The 18,402-nt window shown below is 52.1% G+C and overlaps 1 protein-coding gene across 2 annotated transcripts in view; it reads left to right on the top strand.

Annotated features, from left to right (window-relative positions):
* Positions 1 to 318: 318 nt before the first annotated feature.
* Positions 319 to 18,402, top strand: part of DOCK1 (dedicator of cytokinesis 1) — a 546,616-nt gene continuing 528,532 nt past the window's right edge. For both annotated transcript variants that reach the window (XM_043475106.1, XM_043475105.1), the window contains exon 1: positions 319 to 489. In XM_043475106.1, the coding sequence (XP_043331041.1) occupies positions 444 to 489 (46 nt within the window). In that variant the 5' untranslated portion in view covers positions 319 to 443. The remainder of the gene's footprint in view (positions 490 to 18,402) is intronic.

Below are 18,402 nucleotides of genomic sequence, written 5' to 3'. Positions count from 1 at the left end.
AGTTTCACGAATTGCCAAGACTCCCCCTGCCCGGCCAGGGTGCACCCCCTTTCTGGTTGTATGAGATCCAGCCCTCGGGAGGGCACCCCGACTCGCAGAAGCCCCGCAGATCAGGAGAAGACGACAACCCCTGCGGGGGGCGCTCGTTTGGGGATGGGGGTCTTGGGCGCGGAGCGCGGGGCAGGGCCGCCGGGGGCCGAGGGCGGGCGCGCGGCTCCCAGCCCGCGGCCTCCAGCCGCCGGCCCGCCTCCCGCCGGCGCTCCCGGCCTTTCCCATCCGGCCCGCGACGCCCCGCCCGCCCCGTCCCACATGACACCGCCTCCGCCGCAAACTTTTTCCACCCCATCCTGCCGCGGCCCGAGAGGGATGGAAAATGGCGGCCTAGGCGCGGAGTTTCCTGGCGCAGCGGCGGCGGCCTGGGCGCGGGGGGCGCGGGCGGCAGCATGACGCGCTGGGTGCCCACCAAGCGCGAGGAGAAATACGGCGTGGGTGAGCACCTCCGCGCGCCGCGCGCGGGGCTCCGGGCCGCCGGGGGCGCGCCCGGGAGCCTGTTGCCGGCGGCCCGGGCGGAGACGCGGAGTGACCGCGGCGCCCGGAGCCCCGCGTCCCCAGCCCTCCACCTCCTGCCCGAGGGGTCCGATCGCGCTCCCGTCGGCGGGCACTGCCCACTCGGCGCCCGGGACGCACGCCGTCCCCGCGCTCGCTCCGGAGCCCGCGCGAGCCGGGCCGGGGACACGCGGGTGTGTGTGTGTTTGGCGAGGGGGTGGGGGGGCACGGCGGGTTGTGTCACGTCCCGAGGGTGTCCCCCCCGACACCCAGCTCTCGGGACGGGCACCGCGGCGGCCGAGCCCTCCAGCCTTCCGGGGCTTGCCCCCGGACTCCCCGATCCTAGCTGGGCTGGGCCCGGCCGGGAGGCCCCCGGGGGCATTGTTCAGCCGCGCCTTTTTTTTTTTTTTTTTTTTGCTTTTCGGGTGAAGTTGTGCTCAGCGTCTGGGGCTCCCGGGTGGACCGTTTCGAGTTGCAGCGATCGCGGAGCGGAGAACTGTGCTCTCCTCCGGGAGGGTGGGCGGGAGGAGGTGGCCCGTAGGACCGGGGGCGGCCCATCGCGCGGCCCGGCAGCTCGGTGGTCCTGCCCTGGACGGCGCGGGACCCTGGGGAAGGCGGCCGAGCGCTCCGGGGGTCCCCGGAACCGGGGAGCGGGGTTGGGAAGGGCGGGACGGGTTTTGGCTCTGCGGCTCTTTGTCGTTTGCTTAGGGGAGTGAGGGGAGTCCGGTTGCAAGTTTACATTTCTGCCCAAGTACACATACATTCCAGAGACAGACACTTTCCTTGAGGGCCAAACAAACGGCCCCCCTGGGCCCTGTGCGCCCTGCAGCCCTCCTGGCGGGGCCTGCCGGGGCCTGTGGGTTCCTGCCTTCTCTTGACTAACCCACCCAAGGCTTCTGTCTGGGCTGGCGCTGGTCCCCTAGCTCCAGAGCTTCCCAGTTGGGTTTCAGTCTCTCTCCTCCTGCTCCAGGATCCAAAGCAGACCCTGGACCACCTCCTCAGCCAGGCTGGACCCTGCCTGACCTCCGCCTCCCTCCGGAGGCAGGGGCTGCCCCCTGGGCTTCCCGGCCCCTCGCCCTCCCAGCCCTTGGCTCGGAACCTTTGCAGCGTGGTCACCCAGAGAGTCTGCCGACTCCCGCTGCTGGTCTGGTTCAGGCCTCCGGCTACTGCGAAGCCTCCCGGGTGGTGCTTGTCCCCAGGGCACTCTCTTTTCTTCCTGTGATGCCAGTGGCTTATCTGCGAGATGCCAGAGATGCGGAGTGGGCACCCAGACAGTCCTAGTTCCCTTCTGGGCCCGCGCTGTCTTAGTGCAGGAGCGGCCCTGTTTCAGGACCGCGGTGGCTGAATTCCCTTCCCACCGCCTTTTAGAGACTCAGGCATCTGAGACTCAGGCTTGTTTACAAATGTCAGCAGCCCAAGAGTTGGGCTCCGATGGCAGCTCTGTTTCTAAACTTCTAAGTGGCATCCTGTGTGCATTCAGGTGGTTTCAGACCTGTAGAAATAACCCCATCCATCTGCATTGGATGAGGGAGGCTTGGGGGGTGTGGAGTTTCCTTCTGGGGCAACTGCAACATGGGGGGAGTGGTCTGGGCTGTGGGGAGCCTGTTGGTGTGCTGTGTAAGCTGAGGGCTGAGGGCTGACCCTCGGGGAACCTTGCACTGAGAGACGAAGGAGGAGCTGGAGCTCTGGGGAGAGGCAGGCAGAGGGCAGGAGACCACCGTCCTGCTTGGGACTTGGCCCCTCGTCCTGTGTGCCGGGTCTACTTACTGTCCCCCCCATTTCACAGAGGTGAGGACAGATGAATGCCACAGAAACCCTGGTGGACGCTCTAGAGCTCATGGTCAGCTCCCTCAGCCCCCCGCCAGGTGATGGGGAAGGGGCTTCTCTTTAGGATACCATATTTATTTTTTTTACACTTTGTGTTTTATATTGGAGTCTAGCTGATTAACAATGTTGTGATATTTCAGGTCCACAGCAAAGTGACTCAGCCGTACAGATACATGTATCCATTCTCCCCCAAACTCCCCTCCCATCCAAGCTGCCACATAACCTTGAGCAGAGTTCGCTGTGTTACACAGTAGGACCACATTGGTTATCCACTTTAAATATAGTAAGGTGTACATGTTGATCCTAGGACACCGTGTTTTAAGACACCTTGATCCTCTCTGTTCCTGGGGTGACCTGGATGGTGTCAGTGAGCACCCTGTAGGTGTAGATGGCTGAGTAGTGGCTTGTGTCTCGAGGCCGAAGGGAACATTCAGGAGCAGAGGGAGCAGGGCCCGCCCACTGGGGAGGCGGCTCTGGGCACGACCGTGGTGTGTCCTCTCTGCAGTAAGGCACACACCTTCTGGAAGCCTTTGTGGTGCTAGTGGTAAAGAACCCGCCTGCCAGTGCAGGAGACGCAAGAGACTCGGGTTTGATCTCTGGGTTGGGAAGATCCCCTGGAGGAGGGCATGGCAATCCAGTACTCTTGCCTGAGAAACCCCATGGACAGAAGAGCCTGCTGGGCTGCAGTCCATGGGGTCGCAAAGAGTCAGACACGACTGAAGTGACTTAGCACGCATGCCTGGCAGTGCCTTCTGATGTCACACCTTGGGCTCATACTTTGGTCTGAAGAAAACTCCCAAGTTGAAGAGTTTCAAAGAAGAGAAGTTTCCTGGATGGTTTTAGAGGCAATTCCGGGAAGGATGTGAGTGACGGTCAAGCAGGGGACCGGGAGGGGCTGTTCTTAGTGTCACCAGGAGAAGATGACAAGACAACCCAACTCTCTGAGCAGCAGAAGGAGCTTTAAATACCTCCTGTCAAGGAGGGCATGCAGGCTTAGAACTCCCGATTTGGGGCAGGGGGAGGCCAAGGATGCTTGAGCCAGGTTCCCCTCCTGTCTGGGAGTTGCCTGGGGAGGGGTCCCCTGGTTCTTAGGGCCTGGGCTGGCTGGGAAGATGGAAGTGCTGGATGTAGGAATCCATCTCCACTAGCTAACTGGCTCTTTCTGCCTAAGGGAACACTATTGGAGAACCCCTTCACAAAGCAGAAAACTTTTTTGGCCGGAGCCTCATAAGGGGACTATGTCTCCCTAGATGGGCTCTGGTGGGTCTGTGGGCGGGCTGTGCTTCCAGCATCTTGGCCTGCGAATAGATCATGCGGGGAGAGAAAATGGTAAAATTCTTATCTCATTTGCAAACATGAATCACAACTCATTGTCTGCAAGTACTTAGGTTCTGTTAGAAGCATTGTTTGTGAGACACTTCAGTTATTTATTTATTCTGTAAAGTCGGGAAGGGAGTAAACAGCTGATCTCTTGCTTCCTCAGCAAAGGCAGGAAATCCTGGCACCCCTGGGATTCATGGGGTTGGTGGTGTGTGTGGGGGGGCTGTGGTCACCTGTGCAATTGACCACCCTGTTCGTTTCTCCCCTTGGGCGTGAGTTTGGTGGGTCAGTGTTTACAGACTGGTTTCTTAACACAAGGCATGAACTTTGACCTAACTCAGTCACACTGAGGGGTTGGGCCAGATGAACTTTTCCATCACCCCCCAACTAAGTTGAGTCATAACGTCCCAACACCTGTAAAATTGTGTTCATGTGGATCCAGTTGCTAAGATGAGGTGAAAAGATGCAGCGTTATAATTCTCAACCTGATGGTGTTTGCCTTAAAAGAATTCACTAAGCCATGTATTTGATCTGGGAAGTTTTCTGAGGATGGTGGGCTCACATGTTCCTGATGGTGTGGGGGACAGAATATTCCCCGCCACCCGCCCCCTCCCACTCCCTAATCCCCAAGACTGATGAATATGATGTGTGACATGGCAGAAGGGACTTGGCAGTTGTGGTTACAGTTACGAACCTTGAAATGGGTTGATTATTCCTGAGTTACTCACCTGGAGCTGAAGCCCCAGTACTCTGGCCACCTGATGTGAAGAGCCGACTCACTGGAAAAGACCCTGATGCTGGGAAAGATGGAAGGCAGGAGGAGAAGGGGATGACAGAGGATGAGGTGGTTGGATGGTATCACGGACTCGATGGACATGAGTTTGAGCAAGCTGCGGGACTTGGCGATGGACAGGGAAGCCTAGTGTGCTGTAGTCTGTGGGGTCACTACTGGGTGCCCTGAGCAGAGAACTTTCTCTGGCTGCTCACAGTAGAAAGATGTGGTAGGAGTGGACTCAGAGGTTCCGAGCCTGGGAAGGGCTCCATGCCCCCCTTGCTGGCCCGGAGATGTAGGGGCCCACTTGCTAGGACCGCAGGGAGCTCAGGGTGGCCCAGCTGACAGCCAGCAAGGAAACGGGGACCTCGGTCCTGCAACCACAGCTGGATTCTGCCAGCGCCCCCAATAAGCCCAGAAGCAGATTCATCCCAGTGCCTCCCGTGAGAGCCCAGCTGGCTAGCACCTTGGCCCAGAGACCCAGGAACACTGGGCGTCTGACTTGGAGCACAGTGAGATAATGAACGTGGGTGGTTTTCAGCTGCCAAGGGCGTGGTGATGGGTTATGGCAGCGGCAGGGCGAGAATGGAGGTGGTGTGGCGAGCAGCCCTGGTGAGACTGGGTTCTCTTTGCAGCCTTAGCTCTGCCAGGAGGCAGATTGACCTCCGTATGTCCTTCACTCTTCACTCCAGGCCAAACTCAAACAGGGGATGTGGGTGTAGGCACCGAGACATCTTCAACTCCTGGGTCTTAATCATCATGTGGCCCTTGAGCAAATGATTCCTGCTTCCTTAGCCTCAGTTTCCTCATCTGGAAAGGGGACTCAAGCCTGCCTTCTGCAAAGACCAGTGGGGATCCATTGAGAGAGTGTCCTCAGAGCACAAAGCTCTGAGGTCAGCATTTGAGATAAGCCAGGGAGTCCATGGAGCAAGGCTTTTAGTAATTTTTTTTGTTTAATGAATTGCAGTTTAGAAATGTGGTGACAAGTGATTTCCTCTTTGGATTCGACAGTCATGGTGGCTGAAGGAAGGCTCTGCTTCCAAAGTTAATTTTCTACTGGGGAGTGTGACATTTGCTTGATATTAGAGATTATGACGTGTGTATTCAGATTAGCTCTGAGCAATGGTAATTGCTAGGAATAGGGTAGTATTCCAATAAGTTTGGGAGTGTGGGAGCTGCAAAGAGATCCTTCATGTTGCCTGGAATAGCAAGCAAGCTGCTACTTTGGGGGATGAAAAATTATATTTGATCGTAAGTAAATAGAAATGCAGACATTTTCATTCACTGGAGTTGCAGAAAAACAAAACTTAAGAGCGTATTATATTTCTGCAAATCTGATTTTACTTTGGAAACATTATACACATTTTAAACGTATTGTTGTGCCAGGGTTGGCCCAGAATAGCAAAGTGTTATCAGGATTGCCTGAGGGTGTGTGAATTGTTCTTTCCCTTGTGTTCTTGTGACCTCTGAGGATGCAGGTCGTGAAAACTCGGAGGAGGAAATAGTCAGTGGTGAGTCCTGAGCTGGCTGCCGCCCAGAAGCAAGTGCCTGTGCCCAAGGGTCCCTGTGACCTCTCTCTGTCTCTCTCTCCTCTCTCTTTCTTCCCCCTTCCTTCTTTCCTTTCTCCACTCCTTCCTCTTCCTTTTGTCTTCATTAGATTTTGGATTTTCATATAATTACAGACAACAGCAGTTGTAAGAAGTAATACAGAGAAACCCCATGTTCACGTCGCTGATTTTCCCCAAGGTTCTATCTTGTAAAACTCCGACACAGAGTCAGAACCTGGATGTTGACATTGAAGATACAGAGCGTCTCCATCCCCGCCCCCAGGACCCCTCCTATGGTCCTTTTTTTGCCACACCCACTCCCATTTCCCTCCCCCGTAATCCCTGGCAACCATTAATCTGACCTCTGTTTCTGCAGTTTTGGAATTTCATGAATGTTACATGAATGGGATCTTGAGTATGTAACCTTTGTGGATTGCTTTTTCCCCTCAGCATAATTCTCCAGGGAGTCTTCAGGTAGCTGTGTGAACCAACGATTTGTTCCTTTTCTTTGCCAAGTAGTGTCCCGCGGTGTTGGATGTGCCACAGATGCTTTAACCATTCATTCGTTGAAGGATGTCTGGTTTTGGCTATTATGAGTAAAGCTGCTGTGAACACGCATGCACAGGTTTTTGTGTGTGTGTGTGTGTGTGTGTGTGTGTATGTGTGTGTGTGAACGGAAATCTGCATCTCCTGGGATAAATGCCTAGGAGTGCAATTGTGTTTTGTTTGTTTTTAATTTTTAAAAATTTTTTGGCCATGCTGTGCAGTATGTGGGATCTTAGTTCTCAGACCAGGTATTGAACCTGTGCCCCCTGCATTGGGAGCGCAGAGTCTTTAAGCACTTGACTGCCAGGGAAGTCCCAGGAGTGCAATTATTGAATTGTGTGGTGGTTTAATACCAGACTTTTCCCCAGCGGCTGTGCCGTTTTACATTCCCACCAGCTGTGTGTATATGTGCACATTTGTGCATGTGCATGGGTGTGTGCTTGTGTGTGTATGTGAAGGTGTGTGTACATGCATGTCTGCATGCGTGCGCATGTGCATGCGTGTGTACTTGAAGGCATGTGTGTGCACGCATGTGTGCACATGTGTGCATGTGTATGTGAAAGTGTGCAGGTGCGTGTGTATGTGCATGCGTGCATGTGTGTGTGTGAGATCTAGTCTCCGCATCCTGGCTGACACGTGTTGTCTGCTTTCCCCAGTCTGAGCGGTGTTTCGTTGGGGTTGGAGTTGGCATTTCCCTCACTGCAGTGCACCTTGAAGGAGATCTTGGTGTAATTTGGGATCTGAGCCCAGGCTGGGTGCTGGGCGGAGGGGAGCCTGCTGATGGATTTGGTGAAATAGTCAGGTTTGCTCGGGGAAGGGCCAGAAGTCCAGCTTGAAGGGAAGATCCTGGAGTGGGAGGCTGGAGGCAGTGTGGCGGTGTGGAGGTACACAGAGCTGTGAACCGCTGGCCGACGGCTCCCCCAGACGCTCCCTTTTCAGGCTCTCAGAGTCCTGGGGTCGTCCTCAGAGAGGGGCGTGGTGAGGAGGGGGTGCTGTTTCACACAAGGGACTCGCGCATCTGCGGAGTGTGGTGTCCGTGTCCGAGAACCAGTCCCCTGTGGATACGAAGCAGGGGGATGACTGTTGGTTTGCTGCCTTCCCGTGCACACTGTTGGGTGGCTTAAACAGCAGGGATCTCTTATCTCTCAGTTCTGGAGGCCGGGGGTCCAGGATCCGGGTGTCGGAGGCGCTGTTTCCTTCTGGGACTTCTCGTTGGTTTGCAGGTCTTGCCGTGTCCTCCCATGGCTCCCCCTCGTGTGTGTCTCTGTCCTAATCTCTTCTTACAAAGACCCCCCTCATGGATGAGAGTCCATCCTGAGGACTTCATTTTGCCCTCATCACTCATGTAAAGACCTTGTCTCCATATCCTGCCACAATCTGAGATACTGGGGTTTGAGCTTCAACCTTTGAGTTTTGGGAGACGCAGCCCCTGACAGTGTGATTATCACGACAGTAAGGCTTTTCCTCTTACGTTTCACTCTGCCTCTGGGGGTCACCATTTGGGTGATTTTTTGTGTAAGGTTGTGGGTCCCCAGTGCTGGGTGGCCCCCTGGGAGGTGAAAGGTGGGAGGTGGGCGCTCGTGGTGGAATCCCCCCCGCTTTGGTCACAAGGCTCACAGTATCTAGTTCAGGACTTAGTTTCTGTGTTAGGCGTGGAAATTCCTGGCTATGAAATTTTGGACAGGACTTTAAGGTCAGGGCATTTGGGACCTGAAAGGAAGCTGTGTGGGTTTGAAGTGTGGTGGTTCACAGCCTGGGGGGGTGTAGACGGATGACTCATCGAGTGCTACCTGCCTGTGCTCACCTGGCTGAGTCCCAGGAGGCTGAGACCTCCCCCTTAGGTTTGTTTCTAGTCTAGTTACCAACCGTGTTTTTGTGGCTCAAATAGAGTGGCCAGGCCATGCTGGATCCGGAAGCCCAGTCCTCCCGTGATGGCCAGGAGGCCCTGGGTACCCGAGTTGCTCTGTTACGTTGCTCAGCAGAGAACCCCTGGGGCTGCCCTTCACTCTGCGGACCAGAAAGGAGGCTGGCTCTGCCAACAGTCACCGCAGGCACAGCCCGCAGTGGCCCCAGCGTGCTCGTGTGGCGCTTTGATCTCAGGAGCTAATGGGCCAGGGCAGGGTGTTGCTTGTGGCAGGTCGTGTGGATGATTGAGTGCAAGCTCCGTGTTAGCTCAAGACGCTGCAGTCATCCGCCTACCTGCATGCTAGTGGGCTGCTGTGTGTACAGACACAGAGGTGCTCTCTGCCTTCAAAAGGCAGATGGTTTCACCCCAGACATGCCTATCAGCTTGTTAAATTTTCATCTGGGTGCCTTAAGGAGAAAAAGATGTTTTCTTTTAGCATGCAGTGTGTTCCAAGAGATCACAGGTTTGGGGTAGGAGAGATTCCTCTTTGAATCTCAGCTCCAACTCCTCCTAGCCAAGTGACTTGGCTGAATTGTTTGCCTTAAGCTTTCTCCTTTGTAAAAACTGGTGATCATGCCAACCTCCTTGGGCAGTTCTGGGTATAAAGAGATAGCCCACCTCAAACCTGGCCCCTGGGCTGTGCTTGGCAAAGGTTAATTCCTTTTGTTATTGACTGTGAGAAGCCTTGGGCTGCTCTAGTGAGTTCAGTCTGACTGGGGAACCAAAACAATGTGGACCCTGTTGCTTCTCATCCCCTGTTGGTTGGGAGCTGCGGGTGGAGGATGGGGAGAGATGTTTTCATGGCTTCCCTAAAATTTTAATGTTCACACTGAAGTCAGGCCAGCAGCTTGAGTTCCTATGGATTCCCAGGGCAGATCCCTGAAGCTTCCAGGGATACATCTCTCATCAAAAATGTTGCTCTGTCTTTTTTCCTGGCCCATTTGCTGTTCATAGTTGCTCCTGCCTGTCCTCAGGAGTGTGATACAAAGTTTATAGGCTTTGTGGAGTGATTTTGTTTAACTTAAGGTGGATACCTTAAGTACACTTTTAGGCACACATGTAACTGTTCTGATTTCTGTTCTGAATTAGGGTTGGCTAGCTGCTGTAACAAACAGCCCCAGCGTTTTGCTGGCTTCATACAATGAAAGTTCCTTTTTTCCTCACATCACAGTCCAAGTGGGGGTGGGGAGGGGACCCCCCAACCCCGGGGCTCTGTTCTGTCTACTCATTCAGGGACTAAGGCTTTTTCTATTCTGTGGCTCTGCCCTCGGCCGGCGTCTTCAGGTCCTTGCCTTTTAACTTGTGGATGGGGCAAGACAGAGATGCAGGACAGTTCACAGGAGATTTCTTCCTGGTCAGGACTGGTACCCACACTTCTGCTCACATTCTTGCGTTCAGAGCTCTGTCCCTGGCCAGCACGTGGGACTCAGAGATGTAGTCCTGCTGTGTGCCCCGAAGGGGGAGGACGAGGTGGGTCTCCTCCACCTATTCCTATTAATACGTATTTTCCATTGATCAGCGTGAACTGTGGTGGATAGGTTAGAAATATGGGCCTTGAACACCAGATTGTAAGATCTCACACCTTTTAGTCCCTGACAGTCCGGTGGCAGAGCAGATGGCCAGACCCCCACAAAGATGTGAAGGGATGTGAATGGGGGCAGTTGCTGCCTTTTCCTTTGATGTGTGTTCCACTGCTTAAGTCCTAGAGGATTTCAGGATGTTCTTTGTGTACTTAACCCAGAAGGGTGCTGGGGCAGGGGGACTGGGCCTGTGAGCATAAAGAAGGCTGCCTTCTAAATTGGTCATCTTCATATTTGTTGGCAGTTCCATTCTCACCACCCTAAGATGTACTTAGCACCTCCAGACCCCATTCCTGGGTCTGTTGAAGTCTTCTGGCTTCAGAAGATGTTTACTGAAGCCTGCTGAGAACTGTGTCTGCCTCAAAGTGTTGGCGTTTGTTTCTTTATAAGAATGGAATCATTTCTTTTCTTTTTTTTTTGGTAAATTGAAGTATTGTTGATTTACAGTGTTGTGTTAGTTTCAGGTATATAGCAAAGTACACCTTCTGTTTCATAGATGTATACGTGTGTGTGTGTGTGTATACACACACTATGTATATTCTTTTTTGGATTCTTTTTCATTATAGTTTATTGTCAGATGTTGAGTATAGTTCTCTGTGCTATATAGTAGGTCCTTGTTGTTTATCTGTTTTATATAGAGTAGTTTGCATCTGCTAATCCCAGACTCCTAATTTATCCACCCCTCCTTTCCCCTTTGGTAGCTCAATGGTAAAGAATCTACCTACCAATGCAGGAGTTGAGGGTTTGATCCCTGGTCCAGGAAGATCCCCTGGAGGAAGAAATGGCAACCCACTCCAGTATTTTTGCCTGGAAAATTCCAGGGACAGCGGAGCCTGGTGGACTACAGTCCATGGGGTCACAAAGAGCGGGACATGACTGAGCAACTGAACAGCAGCTCTCCCCTTTGGTAACCGTACATTGCTTTCTATGTCTGTGATTCTGTTTCTCTTTTGCAAATAGGTTCGTTTGTACCGTTTTTAAGATTGCACATGGAAGTGGTAACACATATTTGTCTTTGTCTGACTCACTCAGTGTGACAGTGTCTAGGTCCGTCTGTGTTCCTGCACCGCGCTCAGTTCAGGTGCTCAGTCATGGCTGACTCTTTGTGACCCCATGGACTGCTTCCTTCTGCATCGCCAACTCCCGGAAGTTGCTCAAACTCATCTCCATCTAGTCGGTGATGTCATCCAACCATCTCATCCTCTGTTGTCCCCTTCTCCTGCCTTCAGTCTTTCTAAGCATCAGGGTCTTTTCCAGTGAGTCAGTTCTTCACATCAGGTGGCCAAAGTATTGGAGCTTCAGCTTCAGCATCAGTCCTTCCAATGAATATTCAGGGTTGATTTCCTTTAGGATGGACTGGTTGGATCTCCTTGCAGTCCAAGGGACTCTCAAGAGTCTTCTGCAACACCACAGTTCAAAAGCATCAATCCTTTGGCACTCAGCTTTCTTTACAGTCCAACTCTCATATCCATACATGACTGCTGGAAAAACCATAGCCTTGACTAGATAGACCTTTGTCGGCAAAGTAGTGTCTCTGCTTTTTAATATGCTGCTTAGGTTGGTCATAGCTTTTTTCCCAAGGAGCAAACATCTTTTAATTTCATGGCTGCAGTCACCATCTGCAGTGATTTTGGAGCCGAAGGAAATAAAATCTGTCCCTGTTTCCATTTTTTCCCCATCTATTTGCCATGAAGTGATGGGGCCGGATGCCATGATCTTCATTTTTTGAATGTTACTGCAGATGGCATTGTTTCATTCCTTCTTTCTTTCAATGGCTGAGTGGCATTTCATTGTATTTGTATATATACACACACCCCTTTCTTTATCCTTTCCTCTGTCAATGGACATTGAGATTGTCTCCCTGTCTTGGCTGTTGTGAAGGCTGCTGCAGTGAATGAATCTTCATTTTCTGAAGTAGCGCTTGTCTTTATGATTCAGTGGGTGCTAAAAAGGGCTGGACAGGTGGATTGGTCAGAACTGCAGTCACTTAAAGTGACGTGAGAGGGCTGGATGGTGTGGGGTATTAAAGAACCTTGGACCAGGAATCAGAAGGTCTGGGATTCAGGTCTGGGCCCTACACCTCCTGCAGCCTGTTCCACCTCCCTGACCTCAGACCCTGCACCTGGGCGCTGGGAGAGTCCCAGAGCCTGTGCTCACCTCTCAGCCACCCTGGAGGAGCCGCCCAGACCGTGTGTGCAGAGAGCCTGCGCCAGGAAGAAGCACCACTCGGATTCACTTGCTGTGTTGGCATTCACTTACTATAGAGAACATGGGCAGTATCTGGTGATGGTTTTCATCTGTTTTTAATTGAAAGAGGACTGTGTGAGCTTTTACTTTTCATCAAGTTTTGTAACTTTTATTTTACATGCGACAGGTTGTCTGATAATTGATTAGCCTTCTGGGCAGCTGAGCATTCTGAATGATCCGCTCAGCTGAACCCGCGGGTAGGGCTGAGCAGTGATGTAGTCACGGAGTGTGTCCCCACTTCAGGGGTGAACACAGCCGTCGCCAGCCACAGGGAGATTAGCCAGAGAAGAAAATGGTACAGCTCCTCCCTCCCGCCCTCCCTCTCTTCCTTCCTTCCTGTTTACTTGCCAGCTTTGTTCTTAGACATTGAGGATCCAGAGTTACCCTATGTCTCATCTCCGCTGGATTCTTGCCATTAAGTGACTTACCCAAAAATCTGCAGTCTTTGGGGCTTTGGGGGTTGCAAGGATGTGAGTCTGTTTGATTTGTTTTTTTTTTGTCATGCCTAAACTAACTCGTTCAGTTTGTCTTAGACTGTGTCATCTGAGCCCTGAGCTGTGTCCACCCCAGCTCTTGGGATCTCTGATCGGATTTCTGAGCCTGTGGTGGCCGCTGCCTGCGTGGAAAGGGCATCCTTTACGACACCCTCCCCAGCCTTCTTGGCCTCATTTCCTGCCGCACTTTGTCCCGCTGGCTGCCTGGCTGGCCCTGGGGCACCGTCTGCAATTTCCTGCCTTAGCTCCATAGGGTCCCCCCCTCCTGGCATTGCCCCCTGATCCCTTCTGTCCCTCTGTCCCTGTTGTTGCCAACCTGGGGCTGGGGGGCAGGGATGTGTGAGGGCTGAGGCCCCAGTGAGAATGGTGGTCAGCCCCACGGGCCCAGGAATCTTGAGGGGTGAGGAGGGGGCGGCAGGCGGAGAGCCTGGGCGGGGGCGAGAGGGCCCCGGGGTCAGGGAGTCAGGATGGAAGAGACCAGAGGCCTCCCTCCTCACAGCATTCTCAGTTCAGTTCGGTCGCTCAGTCGTGTCCTGCTCTTTGTGACCCCATGGGCTGCAGCACGCCAGGCCTGCCTGTCCATCACCAACTCCTGGAGTTTACTCAGACTCATGTCCATCGAGTCGGTGATGCCATCCAACCATCTCAGCACACTGGTTTCCCTCTTAATTTCATCCACCCGAGCCCCGTACAGCAGATTCTGGGCTGATGGATCCAGGAGCATGAGTCCTAGTCCTTGCCGCCGGGTTAGGGACTCGGAGCAGCTGCCCTGAATGTGGGGGAGGGGACTAGCCCGAAGCCCACAGCCTTGTCCATGGAGTATTCAGTGATAGTAAAAGTGAAAGTCACTGAGTCGTGTCCAGTGCTTTGCGACCCCATGGACTATACAGTCCATGGAATTCTTCAGGCCAGTATACTGGAGTGGGTAGCCTATCCCTTCTCCAGGAGATCTTCCCAACCCAGGGATCGAACCGGGGTCTCCCTCATTGCGGGCGGATTCTTTACCAGCTGAGCTGTCAGGGAAGCCCCGAGTGTTCAGTGACATCACTGCAAAGAAGGTCCATCGAGGGGAGGCAGCCCCGTCCCAGCCAGGATGCGGCGCTGGGTTGCAGTGCATTGGGGGCTCTGAAGCCCCTCCGTGCCTTTGTCCTTCCTTGTCGACTGCGGATGACAGTAGTTTCTGCCTCACAGAGTTCCTCAGGGCTTAAATGGGCGAGTTCATGCCAAGCGGGTTTCCGTGATCTGTGTGCTAGTGGCTTTCTGGGTAGGCTGTATTTTGGTCCTGTACATTGTGGGTACTTAGCAGCACCCTTGGCTTCTGCTCACTTGATCCCACTAGCAGGTCCCTTCCTTCAGTGCTGACTACCCAGGATAGGTCCAGACACTGCCACGTGTCCCCTGGGGCCGGATGGCTCCCCCTGGCGCCAGCAGAGCGCAGGAGTCACCCCAGCTGCTACTCAGCACCCTGCGTGTGTTTACGGTGGCGTGGCGTGGTGGTCTGCTGTAGTGCCTGTGTTGTTAGAAGCAGAGTCTCTGCCGCACACTTGGGAGGAGATGGCACCCACTCCAGTACTCTTGCCTGGAGAATCCCATGGATGGAGGAGCCTGGTAGGCTGCGGTGCATGGGGTCGCTAAGAGTCGGACTGAGCGACTTCACTTTACTTTCACTTTGGGAGGAGAAGTTAAGAACCTGTAGGACTTGTTTCCGAAGGCAGTGCTTTGGGCAAGGGTGTTAAGAGGAAGGAGCCTGCGGGAGTGGGGGTGGGACGCACCGCCGGGCACCTGGGCTGCCTGCGGGTGGTCAGGGGACAGCTGTGTTTCTTCCGTGGTGGTGTTCAGTTGCTGAGTTGGGTCAGACCCTTCGTGACCCCATGAACTGCAGCACGCCAGGCTGCCCTGTCCTTCTTTCTGAATGACAAGCAGCAGTCTTGAGGTCGGGTCCTGGCAGAGATGCACAGATTACCAGGGGCGTGATGGCCCACCCCCAACATCTTGTCTAAGAAATACCGTCCAGGCTCCCCACAGACCTTCATCAAGACAGGAAGTCAAGCATTCGCTCTTGGAGTTTTATTTGCTGGAGTCAAGGCACTTAACGAGACTCCCATTCCCCCCCACCCCCGCCCCACCCCTGAAAATAATAACTTATTTTCTTTAGCATAATTGACTTTACCAGGGGCAAATAATGATTTAGCAGGAGGGAAATGTGATTATTTTTCTTCCAAATTGCTGTGCTTCTATTAACTTCGCAAGATTTATTTTCAAGTCCTTCTAATGTCATGTGTGTTCTACTGCCCATTTTTCAAAGGCAGGAATGTGTTTGCGTCTTCCAGGCGCTGTGACCAGGCGGCCAAGTTCCTTCAGATTGTTCTTGGGGGTGGGGGTGGGGTATTGCTCTGAGGGTCAGCCTGGAGAGGTGGGGAAGGGAGAGACGGGTGCGGGAACCGGGCTGGGGATGACTCCCAGGTACAGAAGGGAAGCGGGCCTCGTTCAGCCGACCTCACTGTGCCTGGTGTTGTGTCCTCACCCAAGTGCTGGCACGTCCAGCTGAGTGTTCTGGGCATGCCACAGTGCCTTTGCACATGCTCTTTGTCTGCCTGGGAATGCCCTTTATTTACCTCCCCGCCGTCAAGCTTTTCCGGGCTCAGCTCAGCTTATAAATCTTTCTGTTATTTTATTGACGTCGAGTCGATTTACAGTGTTGTGTTAATTTCTGCTGTCCAGCCAAGGGACTCGGTTGTACCTGTGTGCATTCTTTTTTCAGATTCTTTTCCATTATGGTTTGTCGCAGGATATCGATGGATTTCCTTGACCTAAACAGGAGGACCTTGCTGTGTATCCTTTCTGAATAAAATAGTTAGCGATTGCTAACCCAAACTGGCCATCCACCCTGCCCCACCCCGCCCCAGCAGACGCAAGTTCTCTGTGTCTCTGAGCCTGTTTTGTCAGTGAGTTCCTTTGAGTCATATTTTAGATTCCATCCCTAGTGGCTCAAGTGTCTGCCTGCAATGTGGGAGACCCGGGTTCAATCCCTGGGTGGAGAAGATCCTCTAGAGAAGGGAATGGCAACCCACTCCAGTATTCTTGCCTGGAGAATCCCATGGACAGAGGAGCCTGGCGGGCTACCATCCGTAGGGTCTCTCAGACTTGACTGAGTGACGAACACTTTCACTTTTTTTCACTTTTCACACTTGTTTTACGATGTTGTGTTTGTTTTAGGTGTATAGCACAGTGGTTCATTATGCCTATGTGTGTGTATAAATATATACATATGCACATGTACACATGTATATTCTCTTCAAATTGTTTTTCCTTCAATGGGTTATTATAAAATATTGAGTATAGTTCCCTGTGCTATACAGTTGGGGGTCCTTGTTTTTTATCTATGTTATATATAGTAATTCAGAGGTCCCCAGCTGCTTCCCAGACGGCATTAATGGTAAAGAATCCACCTGCTAAGGCAGGAGATGTAAGAGACTTGAATTTGATCCCTGGGTTGGGAAGATCCCTTGGAGGGGGGCATGGCTACCCACTCCAGCATTCATGCCTAGAGAATCCCATGGACAGAGGAGCCTGGTGGTATACAGTCCTTAGGGTCGCAAAGAGTTGGACACGACTGACGTGACTTAGCATGCACCTACAACCTTTGGGGTTGTGTGCCTGATGATCTGAGGTGGAACTGATGTAGTAATAATGGAAATAAAGTGCGCAATAAATGTAAAACACTTGAATCATCCCCAAACCATCCCCCTGCTGCCCACAGTCCATGGAAAAACTGTCTTCCACAAAACCGGTCCCTGGTGTAGTTGGGGACCTCTGTAGTAATTCACAGGCTCTTAAAGCCAAAGGGGCAATATCATCTTGGTTTCCTAATTGAAGGGCCAGAGGTGTGAGTGTGGAGCTGGGCGGGGACCCTTGCTGGCAGACCCCCTTTAGAGCTTTAATGAACACAAGAGGCCTCTGAAGTGCTGGGTGTGGGGAAGGGGAAGTGAACCTTGAGTAAAAGTTAAAAAAAAAAAGTGATTTAACAGAAATCCAATTCCATAGGATTCCTGCCTCTTCAACCGTATTGCCTCCAGTTGAACAGAAAATAAAATCTCCAGTTTTTACCTGACCAGTAGTTACCAGTGGGGACCACATGTGGTCAAGGGCTCAAAAGCATTTGTCTGAACAATTTCCCTCTTTGATGCCTGTGATTTACAGGTAGGCGCTTAAAGGTGGGATTAGCGTGGACTCAGCCTTCAGAGTGAATAATGTTAAGGCCCTGGGAGTGAAGGATGGATGGAACTGTTTCCTAAGGACAAAGTTTCAGCAATCTTGGCATCAATAGTATGGCATTATTCTTCCATTCTTAAAATTGATCTAAAAAAAAAAAGATCTTTTATTTACTTGCCAAAGTCCGCTGCTTACCTGCAACTATGGGCAGCAGCTTTGCAGCTTGGCTTTAAATGTGTCAGCCTACACAAACTTTAGACCAGCTTATAAAATTTTCACAGGGCTTCCCGCTTTTAGCACTGAGTTAATGATGTTTCATCTCGTGCGTGCGGTTGCATTACAGCCTGGAGAAATAGAATGGTGGTGTTGAGTCTTGTTTCCATTTTTTTTTTTTTTTTTTAAATAAATGCTTCTTGTGTCATACAGGGCTTCTCTGGTGGCTCAGTGGTAAAGAACCTGCCTGCCAAAGGCAGGAGACGCGGGTTCGATCCCTGGGTTGGGACGATCCCCTGGAGAAAGAAATGGCAACCCACTCCAGTACTCTTACCTGGGAAATCCCATGAACGAGCCTGGCAGACTGCAGACCATGGGGTCTCAAAAGAGTCAGACACGACTTAGCGACTAAACAACAACAACATCTTGTGTCCTACAGCCCAACTGCCTGGGCGGTGAGCCTAATTTGCCCTCTGCTTATGCTCTCAAATGTTTTTAATTGTGTATACACAATTAAACACACACACACACACACCCCAGACACATACATGCACAAAGCTGGGTGAAATCCCAACATTACCTGGCCCAGCTTCTGCACTTCACCCTTCTTGTTACCTTTTCTTACCATGCAGAGAGGTCATGAACCCCTTTCTAAAACACACACGTGGCAGGGTATTTGTGTCATAGTCACACCTATATGGATGACCCGAAACCTCAAGGGGCAGCTGAGACCAAAGGAAGCAATGTTATTAGAAAACCTTTGTGGGATGCTTCCAGAACAGGAAAGCTTCTGATTCTTTGCTTTTTCTGAGAAGATGATAAGTGGGAGGAAGACCTAAAATGTCAAGTGGAGACAGCATTTTTAAATGGAAGTTGATTTACAGTGTTGTGTTAGTTTTCAGGTGTAAAGCAAAGTGATTCACTTACACATATGCATATATATTCCTTTTCAGATTCTTTCCTTTTATAGGTTATTACAAGATATTAAATATAGTTCCCTGTGCTGTACAATAGGTCCGTATTGTTTTCCTGTTTTGTATATTATAGTATCTGTTAATTCCAAATTTATCTCTCCGCACGTGCCCCCCCGCCCCCCAACCCCCTGCCGCCGCCTCCCAGTTCCCCTTAGTGCAGACGGCTCTTTAACAGTGGAATGAGATTTTCTTGAACTGTTGCTTTTGGTGAATGGAAT

This window comes from Cervus canadensis, chromosome 8, assembly GCF_019320065.1.
Source record: "Cervus canadensis isolate Bull #8, Minnesota chromosome 8, ASM1932006v1, whole genome shotgun sequence".
Classification (NCBI taxonomy): domain Eukaryota; kingdom Metazoa; phylum Chordata; class Mammalia; order Artiodactyla; family Cervidae; genus Cervus; species Cervus canadensis.
The sequence above is the reverse complement of the archived record's forward strand: the minus strand, read 5'-3'. Positions and strand labels throughout refer to the sequence as shown.